At 35.6% G+C, this 12,922-nt stretch overlaps 2 protein-coding genes across 13 annotated transcripts in view; one reads left to right on the forward strand and one right to left on the reverse strand.

Annotated features, from left to right (window-relative positions):
• The window catches only part of ACBD5 (acyl-CoA binding domain containing 5), a 49,299-nt gene extending 46,240 nt beyond the window's left edge, over nucleotides 1-3,059 (forward strand). For all 9 annotated transcript variants that reach the window (XM_072651796.1, XM_072651798.1, XM_072651795.1 and 6 more), the window contains one exon: nucleotides 1,006-3,059. In XM_072651796.1, coding sequence (XP_072507897.1) covers nucleotides 1,006-1,018 — 13 coding nt within the window. In that variant the 3' untranslated portion in view covers nucleotides 1,019-3,059. The remainder of the gene's footprint in view (nucleotides 1-1,005) is intronic.
• An 800-nt stretch (nucleotides 3,060-3,859) lies between these two features.
• Nucleotides 3,860-12,922, reverse strand: part of MASTL (microtubule associated serine/threonine kinase like) — a 57,413-nt gene continuing 48,350 nt past the window's right edge. For all 4 annotated transcript variants that reach the window (XM_072651792.1, XM_072651790.1, XM_072651788.1 and 1 more), the window contains 3 exons: nucleotides 9,669-9,782; nucleotides 9,479-9,580; nucleotides 3,860-5,045 (listed from right to left, as the gene is read on the reverse strand). In XM_072651792.1, coding sequence (XP_072507893.1) covers nucleotides 4,888-5,045; nucleotides 9,479-9,580; nucleotides 9,669-9,782 — 374 coding nt within the window. In that variant the 3' untranslated portion in view covers nucleotides 3,860-4,887. The remainder of the gene's footprint in view (nucleotides 5,046-9,478; nucleotides 9,581-9,668; nucleotides 9,783-12,922) is intronic.

A 12,922-nucleotide genomic window follows, 5' to 3' on the forward strand; every position in this document is an offset into this window, starting at 1 on the left:
TGTCAGTTCTCTAAATGAAATACAGGCTTTATGAACACTGTATACCTACATACACACATGTATGCATGCATGCATGTGTATACATATATACACACATATACATATGTGCAGATATAATGTATAAACCATTCTATACGTACACACAAATATATAGTGTTTGTCCTGTATCTGCCATTAAAGTATAAACTTCTTGAGGACCAAATCCTCTACTTGCATTGTAGCTCTCCAAAGTGCTTCAGACAAGTATTTCACTGTATGAAGGGGGCTTGCTGAATGAAAGGCTTGTGGATCAGCTGACCAGAAATATACCAGTAGGACCATTCCTTCTGGGGGGTTCACAGTATTTTCTTTATGCTACACATGTGCCTCTTTCCTCCTTTCAGTAGCCAGGAACTCTCAACTGGTCTTATAGGACCCCCCTGATCTGACAAATTAATTCACACTAACGTGATGAGCTGTTCCTCACCAGGGAATCATGTAAGGGAATGACCACTTATTCTCTGACAAAAGTTTGGGCACTATGGTACCTGGCTAAGGAGAGAGAAATCTGGTCTGGGGGCTTAAATTTTAATTTTTTTTTTTAAAAGAGGCCTCTAGTGAATAATACAGTGCTGGATCTAGAGTCAGGAATATTTCAGACACTGACTGTATGACATTGGGCAAGTTACTTGACTTGTCTGCCTCAGTTTCCTTATCTGTAAAATAGGTGCAACATCTGTCTCCCAAGGTAATTATGAGCATTTTTTATGGTGCTTTTCAAACCTTGAAGCACTGTAAAAATGCTAGCTATTCATTCATCTTGTTCAACCACTTGTAGTTGAGTACTTCTTGTCATGTGAGGCAGTTCTGTAATAATTGTTTGCAGTGCTGTTTTCCTTTTCTTTTAAATTGTGTGATCATGACCTCTGAGTAGTGTTATTCTTAGGATTCTTTTGTGTTGAAATGTCTAATATTCAGATAGAACATAGGCTAACTAATGTCTGCCTTTTTTTTTTCTTTTTTAAGGAAACTGAATTGAAAGGAGATGATGCTGCTTTATCCATGACTGCTGGGCCTCTAAGATGTCTGAATGAGAAGGGGCATGGTGTGCTCCTGGGAATCACAGGCTGGATAACTGTTCACTTTTGTTGCTTTAGCAGCCTCAGTGGGATGGGGTGGAGTTGGGCTTTTGTTCTTTTAGCACTACAAAGATGATTATCTTCAAGACTAAATATTACTGATACTTGAATGAGCATTCTCAACTAGTTGACAAATAGCATACATAGAATTATCCCATCTTTGGGACCTGAAGGACATTAAATTATTAATTATTGTTTGGTAACCTATTTACCTGATTATCTCCAATGTAGGAATATGAACAGCTTTTTCAGCGCACAGTGATAATGACACAGATTTTTGTGGGAATTTTGACTTGGTTTTTTGGTTATTAACTAATGGTGGGGATGAGAGTAGGAGGGGAAGCCCTTAATCTGCAAAAGGATGTGACTCGGGCAAAAACCTAGATGTCAAATGAAAATAAATTGACTTCATATCATAGTCACTGAATTACCGTGGCAAAGGATGACACATTGCCAAGGGAAGCTATTTCACAGTTCACTTGGTGGACTGCACAGTGCTTCGTTACCCTAACATTTGGGGGGCATTTAAAATCCTGACCTTGTTTTGGCCTCTTCCTTCACTACATAGGTGGGTGCCAGAGCTCCCCACCTGGCCAGAGTGGAAGGGACTTCCCCATAGTCTGCTCATTTTGTTTCCAGACAGTTCAAGGGAGATGCATGTCCTGCATGGTAGAAGTGATGAGTTGGGCTTGATGTTTCAGAGTATAGACTGATGCTGCAGTGTACAAATAATAGTTTGATTCAACCGCCTAGACCTGTTCCTTGGTAATCACTTTCTTTAGGGGAAGAACTGTAGTTTCTGCACGGGGTGCTTTGAAATATAAAATGAAAACTTATTTATACTGGTTTTTTTTTTTTTTTTACAAAGTACAGAAAACTCATGACTTAACAATTGCTCAACAGATGATTTCAGTAATTCATGTTGCCATGAATAAATCAATTAGCCTCTTAGTGCCTCAGTTTATCCACCTGGGGATAATGTTTGCAATGTACCTAACTACAGGGATATGTGAGATATTGGGCATCTGGCTGCCATTTGATTAAACTATACCTCAAGTGACAGAAGCTTTCAAAAAGACATGGTAACTTTTGGGTTTTGAGGATAGAAGGATTTGAATGGTGCCCCAGGAAGCCCTCCTTTGGGAATAATTACTTCTATGTGCAAAATGATCCTTGTGACAGGAAAAGTCCTTGGCTCGTTCTGCTAGCATGTGCTTTAAGGTTCACTGATAAAAGTCATCCTGAAAAATGATGCCCGGCACAGCAGATCACTGTACTGAGTACAGTGTATTTTTTAATCAGAAAAACTAACCCCAATTCACAAGGATGGCCTTTTTCTAGAGGGAAAATATATATTTTTAAAATTGGCATTCCCCAAATCCTCCTTTTTCCTTACATATCCCTAGCTAGCCTTTTCTTTTATCCCATCTGTATGAAAGGGATTGATTGCTAACATCTGCTAAAGAAGCAAAAATTACCTTACCTTTTTGAGAAAAAATGAAAGGTCACTGAATTGCATATGAAAAAAGATCACACCTATATAGACGAAGTAGCTATAAAACTTTATTTTCAAAAAGGGTGGTAAAATTAGGGGCTTCTCTTAGCATGATGGGGACATAAATGACCTTTTTGGCTAGTTTAATCAGACTTTTCGAATGTAAGCAGCTGTAATCAACTGCAGGTAGTTCAGGGGTTGTCATCTCTTGGGGTTAATACTTTCTGTCCTGTCCCAAAATCTTATTTTGTAGTTTGAAAAGCACTTTGCACACAGCTCTTGTAATATAAAAAACAAAGATGTAATTTTAGGATTTAATGTTCATGCTTTGTTTAACAAAACCTGATTTTAAATTGACAATGGTATTTTTTTTAATGAAATATTTCTTCTCTTCAGTTGTTTCTTTATTGTAAAGCTAAGTACAAAATAAAAACAGTAATGAGAAATTGTCTATGTTCTTCTAGTCTGAATTAGAATTCAGAGGATCAGGGAGCAAGTGAGTATGTAAGTGCCCACTGTGTACCAGGCTTTCTCACTACAAGGGCCAGGGAGAAAGGGAAAAAGACAAAGAAACAGTCCGTCTTCAAGAACATATATTCTGCTGGGGAAACAGAACATGTACACAGTACTACATACAAAATATATACAGAGTAATTGGAGGCAGGAGGAGAAGGCAGACAAGGTGCCAGCTTTTGGGGATTCAGAAATCCTTGTGTGTGGTGTTTGAGCTGAGCCTGTAAAGAACCGGAGAAGGGAGAGGAAGTTTCAGAATGACAGAGGTGACTGAAGAGTCCGCTTCAGGCACAGACTAGATGAAATCTGGCCAAGGTAAATATGTGAGGAGTCATAAACGGTATGAGGAGAAGAGCAGTGTGTCCAAGGGAGGTTTTTTCTAGAATTGGAGAACTACAGTCTCCAAGGAGACAGAAGGCAAACAAGGAACACACAGTGGGATCAGTTTTCAATAAGAGTGGAGATAATTTGTTAAGAAAGAGAGGAGAAGGAAAGAACAGGAGATAAAGCTGAGAAGCTCTGGGCACCAGATAAGGGAGAGTGAAACTCAACAAAAGCACTCACTACTTGCGAGTCTCTGGGCTGGGGATGCAGAGAGAAAAAAGTGAGCGCTCTCATCCTGCATCAGCATCCATCAAAGCACAGTAAGATTTCACTACAACTTTTACTAACAACGAGTGCTTCAGAGAACCATATCTAACAATACTTAAACGTAAAAAAAAGACAACAAATGTTTAGGAACACAGCATTTAATTGTCTTCTCTATTAGCAGTCTCTTCAAATTTGACATTTATTTTATCTTTCAACAAAGTGCACAAAGTTTCTTAACAAAGATGAGATTTTTTAAACCTACATTTTAAATTTTGATTAACACTGATTTTTAAAAAACCAATACTTTCTCAGACTGATACATGAACTATTAAAATGTGTTACAATTGATATAGTACTTAGTCATTTTAGAGGTAGGCTATCAATGTTGCTTATAAGTATTTTTCCCAAATCATTTTAGATAGACAAAAAATCAAAATACCCTTAAAACTTATAAAGATGCTACAAACACAAGAAGTACAAAGTATTTCAGCAACATTATTAGTGTAATACCTGGCTGTAAGTAACCTAGGTTGCTCTGCATACTTCTCTTGTTCATTTCTAATTCCTCAAAAGAATTACACTATGAAATAAAGAGTTTTTTGCCGTGTTCAGACATATATCTTGACAGTATTTCTTAGACACTGCTTCAAAGTACTGACCTTGAGAACAAGATTTTGTTACCAACCATATACAACCTAAATAACATTTTAAGTACATCAACAATACATTTTTTATAGCAAACAATTCTAGAAACTGGATGCATTAAGAGCAGCAGATAAGGGAGAGGGAGGGAAATCCGGGTCACTCTCTCTAATGTGATGTGAGCAGTTCTGCTAATACTTTAGCTTTTGTAAAGTGCAATAAAAGTTGAAAAAGGAAATTTAAAGATACGTACAATAATTTCTCAGATTAAGATGAACAATTTTTGTAATGTGAAACACTGAAAAAATGCAAATTTAAAGACATACATTAATCTCTTAGATGAAAATAAAACTAGTGATTTTACAAATTTGTGTATCTGCAGTCACTATAAAACAAAAGCAGACTGATCCAGATTAACATGCAATCTTCTTTAAACTACTGACCTAATCTGGTATTACAGAAAATAAAAGCCCATTCTTAACACAAGGTTGATCAAATAGGAAAGTCAGTAGTTATCTTTTTATAGTGCTATAAACTAAATCCTGACACAGTCAAATGCTGAGCATTGTTCCTGGCTTCAAAATAGGAAGTGTCTGTCTCATCATCTGGTTGAGGTATGAAAGGCATCGTCTGATTAGGCAGATTTTCCCAGTCCACATCCCTGAAGAGAGGATGCTTTTTCAGCTCTTGAAAAAAGAAAACAAAAACAAACAAAAACCCAAGTAGGACATCATTACCAAAATTCTGCTTCACTCAAAATACTAAATGAAAATGTCTTCCAATGGTATTTTTCCTTATGGCATACCTGTTTCATAGAAGCATAAAATCACTTTCCTATAATCAAATACTTTCTCCCTCTTCCCCAGCCACCACCTATCCCTTTGCCAAATGGGAAGGTGGAAAGTTAGGTAGCAACCTACCCTCCCTGCGATAGGCAATCATGGAACTTCTCTCCAACACGACATCCATCCTTATGTCAATACTCCCTCCCTCTGCCCCCTCTCTCCACTGTAACCCTAAAATGAGTCCCAATCCTCTCATCCCTTTTATGGGGTATCAGAGTCCAGATTACAGCCTATGTCAAGTAATTTGCTGTGTGTGTGTGTGTGTGTGTGTGTGTGTGTGTGTGTGTGTGTGTGTGTGTCTGTGTGTGTGTGTCTGTGTGTGTGTGTGTGTGTCTGTGTGTCTGTGTGTGTGTAGCCTGTATAGGATTAGTACAGACAGAGGCTTCACATGATGCCCTGTAAGGGCACCAGTGCCCTTCCTGCCCCCAGATTTGAAGGCTCAGTGTCCTCCTGGCTTCTTCATTCTCCTTCACCTACAAAGTCAATGAGCAGAACTTACCACTTCTAAGCTGACATTTCTCACATTCATCCATCTCTCTACTCAGAGGGGCCATGAGCCTCCCACCTGAACTATTCCAAGAGCCTCCTAAAAATGGTCTCTGATCAACAATCTATCCTTCATTCAGCCACCAAGGTGAATTTCATAAAGCACATACCAGACTATACCATTTCCCTACCCAAATTCCACTGGCTTTCCCCATTGACTCTGCAATCAAATGTTATTTCATCATTGTCTCTTCCTTTTAAATTTCTTTTTTGTGTGCGTGTAAGTTTTATTTTTATTTTTTGGAGGCAATCAGGGTTAAGTAACTTGCCCAGGGTCATAGAGTTAGTATATGTCTGAAACTGGATTTGAACTCAGGTCTTCTCAACTCTAGGGCTGGTGCTCTATCCACTGCACCATTTAACTGCCCCTTGTATAAATTTTACAATGAACATAATTATTAATTTAGTAGTAAAGGAATACAATCTTCAAATATGTAAATATACACAAGGGTGGTACCTATATAAAATTTTTTTACTGGTCATTTATCTATACACTTACATTAAAAATTAATAGAAAGGTTTCTTTATGGCCCAATAATATTCTATTATATTCAAGCAGACTAATTGTTCAGCCAATCCCCAATTAATGAAAACCTACTTTGTTTCTATTTTCTTGCTATTACAAAAAGGGCTGCTACGACTAGAAAGCAATGTGACATAGAGGAAAAAAAGCTGGTCTGTGAGTCAGGAAGATCTGGGTTCAAATCCCATCTCGGATAAAAACTGATGGTGTGCTCCTGGCCAGGTCACAATCTCTAAGAGCTCTGGCAGCTCCCTAGGAATACAGTTCCTCTATTGGGAGAGGAAATTGGGAAGACAAAGAAAACTTCTTTAGCTGCCAAACGAAGCAAATAAACTAGAAAGCAAGTGACTATGAAAGTGACTATGACTATGAAAGCACTGGAAAAAAAGGCCACCGAGGAGACAATGAAAAGAAGATGGGGACAGAGAGATACTCTCACTTTAATGTTGTATTTCTTAAAATAGGAGGAACGGTGGTTAAAAAACAATATAGACTCAATAACACGCATCCAAAGAATTCAGATTAACTCAAGTCTCTGGAAGAGTCAATTCAACCAGGATTATTTGGGAAACTTGACTTCAGCACTTTGCACAGTGTGACACGCAGGAGGCACTTAATAAATGCTCACTGACTGTCAGGGTAACACTTTCTCAGACCACAGGTGAAAATCAAAGCACCAAAAGAGAAGCCATTAGAGTGGTGCCTCCAAGAATGAGAAAGGCAGTTAGGAAGAGAAGATCATGCCATTACTACCTTGTAAATATCACTCCCACGTTTACTCATGCACTTCCTGCTGCACCAAAAGCTTAACAGTTTACTAGCTAAAGCATCTCTAGGTAAAATCTGACACCCAATTTCCACGTTTCAGGTCTCGTCAATCGAGACTGCTCATTAGATAAAAATACTTGAAATCACTAATAAGAGAAATGTTCATTAAAACTATTAGGTTTCACATCATCTCAACCATCAGATTGGCAAGGATGACAAAAAGGAAAGTGACAGCTGTTGGGGAAGGAGCATTAAAGCACTATTGGTGAACTATGGATTGGTCTGGTTGTTCTGGAAAACTATCTTAAATTACATCTAAAAAGTCACTCAATCATGCACACATTTTGATCCAACAGCACCATTATTAACAAAGAGATCAAAGAAAGAAATAAGGACACAAACATACAAAAATATTTCTAGCAGCTTTTTTTTTGTAATGACAGAATTAGAGACTAAAAGGGGGATTGAGGGAATGGTTGAATAAATTATGGTATATGAATGCATTAAAATATTAATTAGTAAGATGACAAAAAAATGAAAAAATGGTTTCAAACTTGGATGACTTATATGAACTGATGCACAATAAAGTGAACAGAATCTGGAGAATGGTTTGTACAATAGGAACACTATAAAGAAGAAAGATTTAACTCTGATCAATGCAATGACAAAATATGCTTCCAAAGAACTAGTGATGAAGTATTCTATTCACCTCTTGACAGAGAGGTGATGAACTCAAGCTGCAGAACAAAGACATACTTATGGACACTGTCCAGGTGAGGATTTGCTCTAATTAACTGCATATTTGATATGTTTTATTTTTCTTTCAATTTGGGGCTATAAATAAGCTTATCAAAATGGAAAAAGAATAGTAAGCATTAAACACACACAGAAATAGCAGGTCAGTAAGAATATTCTATATACTTAAGAAAACAATCTGTTCATAAAACAGCTTTTACAACTTCACAGACAATTATACTTTGAAAAAGGAAATACTCATTTTATTTGGTACTGGCTGAATTCGGAATTTTAAAAAGAAAAGCAACTGAAGCACATTATTTCTACAATCAGTATACACGATCTTTTTTAGCACTCTACCTCCCAGTACTCTGAACAATCATTAGAATATAAATTTTCTTGGGAGGTTGGTGTATCAATTCTTGATCTGAAGTGCAATGGTTCAATTCTTCAAAAACTGATATGCAGAAAGAATTATTATTCAGTAGAGACCAGTCTTCTTCAGAGAACTGAAAGGATAAAGCATGGACTGACTGCATAGTGCCTTCCATATTTTGTAGGTGCTTAATTTAGCTATTAAGTTCAAGTTGGTCAAACACAGCATAAAGAGCCAAAAACCTTTTAAGGTCTACAGAGCTGCTGAGGGCTCCCTTCATTTCTTTCAAAAAATATTTTTCAATTAATAAGCACATATTCTTACCTCCCATCCCTATTTAAAAAATAGAAAAATATCCTTGTAACCAATGTATAGTCAAGAAAAACAAATTCCCACATTGGCGTAACATAAATGCATCATCTGGCATCCCAGAAGTAAGAGTGCTTCATCACTGGTCCTCTGGGACTATGTCTGGTCACTGCATCAATCAGAGCTCTCTTATCTTTCAAAGTGGTTTCTTTTTACAACACTGCTGCTATTATATACTATACACAGTTCTCCTGGTTCTCGTTGCTTCACTTTATATCAGTTCAAGTAACTCTTCTATATTTCTCTGAAACTATCCCTTTCATCTTTTATTACCTTCATATACAATCTATTTCCCAATTGACACACACCCTTCCCCTTAGTTTCCAGGGGTTTTTTTTTGCTACTACAAAAACAAATACAAGCAACTGCTAAAAAATATTTTTGAGCATGTAAGTTCTTTTTCTTGTTTGATCTCTTTGTGGGATTAAGCCTAGTAATGGTATCACTGGATCAAAGTATATGTAGTAAAACTTTTGGGGCATAAAATTCCAAATTGCCTTTCAGAATTGTTAGAACAATTTGAAACACCCCCAACAATAGATTAGTTATGTCTGCCTTTTCACAGCTTCTTTGATATTAACTATTTCATTTTTTGCCAATTTGCTGAGTGTAAAGTAAAACTGCAGAATTGTTTTAAATCATATTTCTCTTATTATTAGTGATCTGAAGCAAATCCAAATTGTTCACTACTTGCAATTCTTTCAAAATCTGTTTGCTCATATCCTTTGGTCATATTCATAGGAATTGCTGTTGAGATAATATTTATCTATGTTAATTCCCTATCTTGGTTATTGAACATTTACAGAGTTGAAATCAAAATCTTTAAAAAATGAGACATGGAACTTAATCAGAGAAAGACATTTCATAAACTAAGGGTCAGACAACATAAAAGGAAAAAACTGAGGTTAAAAACAAAGGCATTAATAAAACTTAAAGTAAAATGATCCTAAATCTTACCTTTTAGTCCAGCTCTTTTTGTACTATCTATTGTTAAAAGGACTTCTATTGCACTCTGACAATTATCAGACAATTTTTCTTCATGTTCAGGCCAAGGAATATCTACAAATATAAATACATATACAGGTTTGTCAATTGTTGCTTAAATAAAACAAATTAATAAAACAGGTCTTAAAAGAAAAAAAATTACCCCTTTTCAAAATATTCTGGAATACATGCTGTGGTGTTTCATCATTGAAGGGTGGAATTCCTGTTAGAAACTCAAATAAGCAAACTCCAAGTGCCCACCAATCTACTGCAGGACCTGAAATTTAAGAGAAAGTCGCTGAAATTGTAGTCATTTTCCAAGGTCAAAGCATGACTTTTCTTGAACTTTTCTTCTGACTAGATATGGGTCAGCAAGTCTTTTCAAGTGAAATAATTCTCCTTTAATGCTTCCTTTCCTATCTTGTAAGTGATTTGGGTTTATCTATATCACAGAATGAGCCAAAGAGAAGGAATTTGTGGTTGGCATTAATTTAGTCATTTATATTAACATTCTTTAACTCTTAACATGGCATCTTTTATATGAAATTCAAAAGTTTGATGATGTGACTGAGAATAAAAAAAATCATAACAAAGTCAGAATTACATCTTGATCTATTGCTTCCCATTTCACAACTGGGCAACTTTACTTGTTATTTACTTTTTATGTTCTTATTTGTTATTTATGTTCTTTTCCTGAACATAGTCATGATTAAAATCTTAGCACACAACCAAAATAAAGATGGGATAATAAAAATAAGTTTCTTCCTAAGATCCTTCCTCTATTTAAATAGTCAAACAATGTGTCATTATTCCAACACTGATTTAGGTAAGGTAGTTAAAAAGGAGGCAACCTCTGATAGGATATGCTAATGTTCTTTTAATGGGAAAGCTAGTTAACTCTAAATCACCTTTTAATAATTTGCTGTTTCAACTTAATACAATTTTATTTTACAACAAAAATCCCTTTACTTTGGCCCAATTTATAGGAAGTCAAAATGTGAATTTTTTTCAAGTGTAGTTTCTACTTTTAAGTACATAGAGTAATCCAAATTAGGCTAACACATTCATTCAAACTACGGCTTTAAGTACTGTTATTGTTGTACAGTCATTTTTCAGTTCTGTCAAGTCTCCTTAACTCCATTTGGGGTTTCTTGTTAAAGATACTGAAAATTTGCCATTTCCTTCTCCATCTCATTTTACAGAGGAACAACAGAGGAAACGGTTAAATTACTTGCACAGGGTCACACAGTCTGAGACCAGATCTGAACTCAGGAAGACGAACTTCGTTGACTTGAGGCCCAGCACTCTCCACTATGCAACCTAATTGCTCCTATTAAGTACTGACAGAATCTATTTTAATAGATTAGATGATTTTTCCATAGCATGTAAATTGTGTGCAGATAAACAGATGCTTTTAATGTATCTAAAAAGTTATTTGGAAAAGTATTTCAAATAATGGTAGCAAACTATGGCTTACAGTTTTGACTTGGTCTTAAATTTGAAGAAGTCTGCTAAATAAAATAAACTTTGGCTCAGGCCCTATCTTAATTAGCACAAGTTCTATGTAGAAATTCTAATGTACTACAGTATTAAGACATACAAAAACATTTAAATTAGTCAGAAGATAATTTCAAAAAATTTACAGTTTTGGTCAAGCAACTGTCACCATTTCATTACAAAAGCAGGCAAAGGAGTGTGGAATGTGCCAATAGGGTGAAAAAAAGTATGCATTTTAGAATGCTTTTGTATAACACATAATAATACTTTCTTCCTAAAGCATACAAAATACAGATACTTGGTAAGCTTGGTTTCTTTTGGCTTCAGAAAAAGCACAATTCCCCTAAGTCTTAAAAGAGTTAGTAAACCATGAAAAAAAACTGAAAATTTATTTCTGTAGTTTTGAATCTTTAAAAACATTTTAAGGCAAGGGAAGCTTCATTACATTGGAATAAGAATAGGAAGCCTAGAGAAAGCACATTTTTAGTTTTTTAAAGATAGAAATTAAAGCCCCTTTCCCAGCTAAGCCCAAATGTGCTTAAACCAAAAATAAATCCATGGATGTCTACAAATACATGCCATATATGCACATATACTTTAGTCAAAGTCTAATAAGATCACAGGTTTGGAAAAGGACATTATTATGATAAATGCTGCTAAATAGAATACATTACGGTCATCCAGATGAATAGGGAGAATAACTTTATGGTTTGCAAAATCTGGATGGTAAGATGAAACCCATTTCTAAAATCAAAAATGATAAAATGAAATATGAATTTCTGTACATTCCTACTTTTGAATGGTAATTGAATCAAAGAATAATTTCCTAACTTCTCATTCTAACTTGCTTGTCAGGTGCTCCCTTTATTACAAGTAAGAGAGTCAACTTATATTATTATTATAACATATTCATACATCTCTCTACAGAAGAGAGATCTTATCATCAGGGTCCTATCTAGATGCCTTACTACTCGTGAAACAGTAGTTGACTTATATATTTGAAAATCAAATTTAAAAAACTCCTTAGCAATATGATCTAGTTATACTTTGACTGTTTCTGTTTAGTCAAATACACTGCATAGAAAGTTCACTTACCAGAAGTCACAAGTCCTGTATATAAGAAAACAGCAATTAGGCACAGCCATTACAAATCCTGAATAACTCTCTACGTAAATGAGGACTTCAACCCCTCTTCATTCTTTCTGCCATATTAGTGTCAGCATCTCATCCACTGTGACATAGTGGATAGAGGACTGTCGGCCTAGTCAGGAAGGCCTGAGGTTAAATTAAGCCACAGATATTTACTGGCAAGTGGTCCTGGGTAAATCATTTAACCTGTTTGCCTCAGTTTCCTGACCTGTAAAGGGGGGGATAATAAGAACACCTACCTCTGGTGGTTGTTGTGAGGATCAGAGAAGATGTAAATGTAAATGGTAAAGTATTTAGCATAGTTCCTGTTACATAATAAGTGCTATATAAATGTTAGCTATTACTGTTATTATCATCAAACATTTACTTATTAAAATCAGTCAATTGTTCTTTGAAATATAAATGCTGTTAATCACAACTAATTTTGTTATTTCAATAGATTAAATATGAACAAATGTTTCATAAGTCATTTTCCAATATAAAAAGGAAGTAATAAAGCAATACCCTAAGGGTTACAGTTAAGATAACTAGATATACTACTAAAAATAGGATCTTTCAAAGTTACTCTTTAAATTTGAATAAAAAAATCTTTTATAATATGGAGAGACAGATTTTTGAGGTCAACCATGGGGTACCAACTATTGGGCCTGGATTCACAGTCCTATGCCTGCACTAGAAGGAAAAAAGGACTAAGAATCTATTTAGCACCTACTGTGTGCTAGGCACTGTGCTAAGTAAAGGCACTACAAATACTATCTTGTTTGATCTTCA

Source organism: Notamacropus eugenii, chromosome 3 (genome assembly GCF_028372415.1).
Source record: "Notamacropus eugenii isolate mMacEug1 chromosome 3, mMacEug1.pri_v2, whole genome shotgun sequence".
NCBI classification, from domain to species: domain Eukaryota; kingdom Metazoa; phylum Chordata; class Mammalia; order Diprotodontia; family Macropodidae; genus Notamacropus; species Notamacropus eugenii.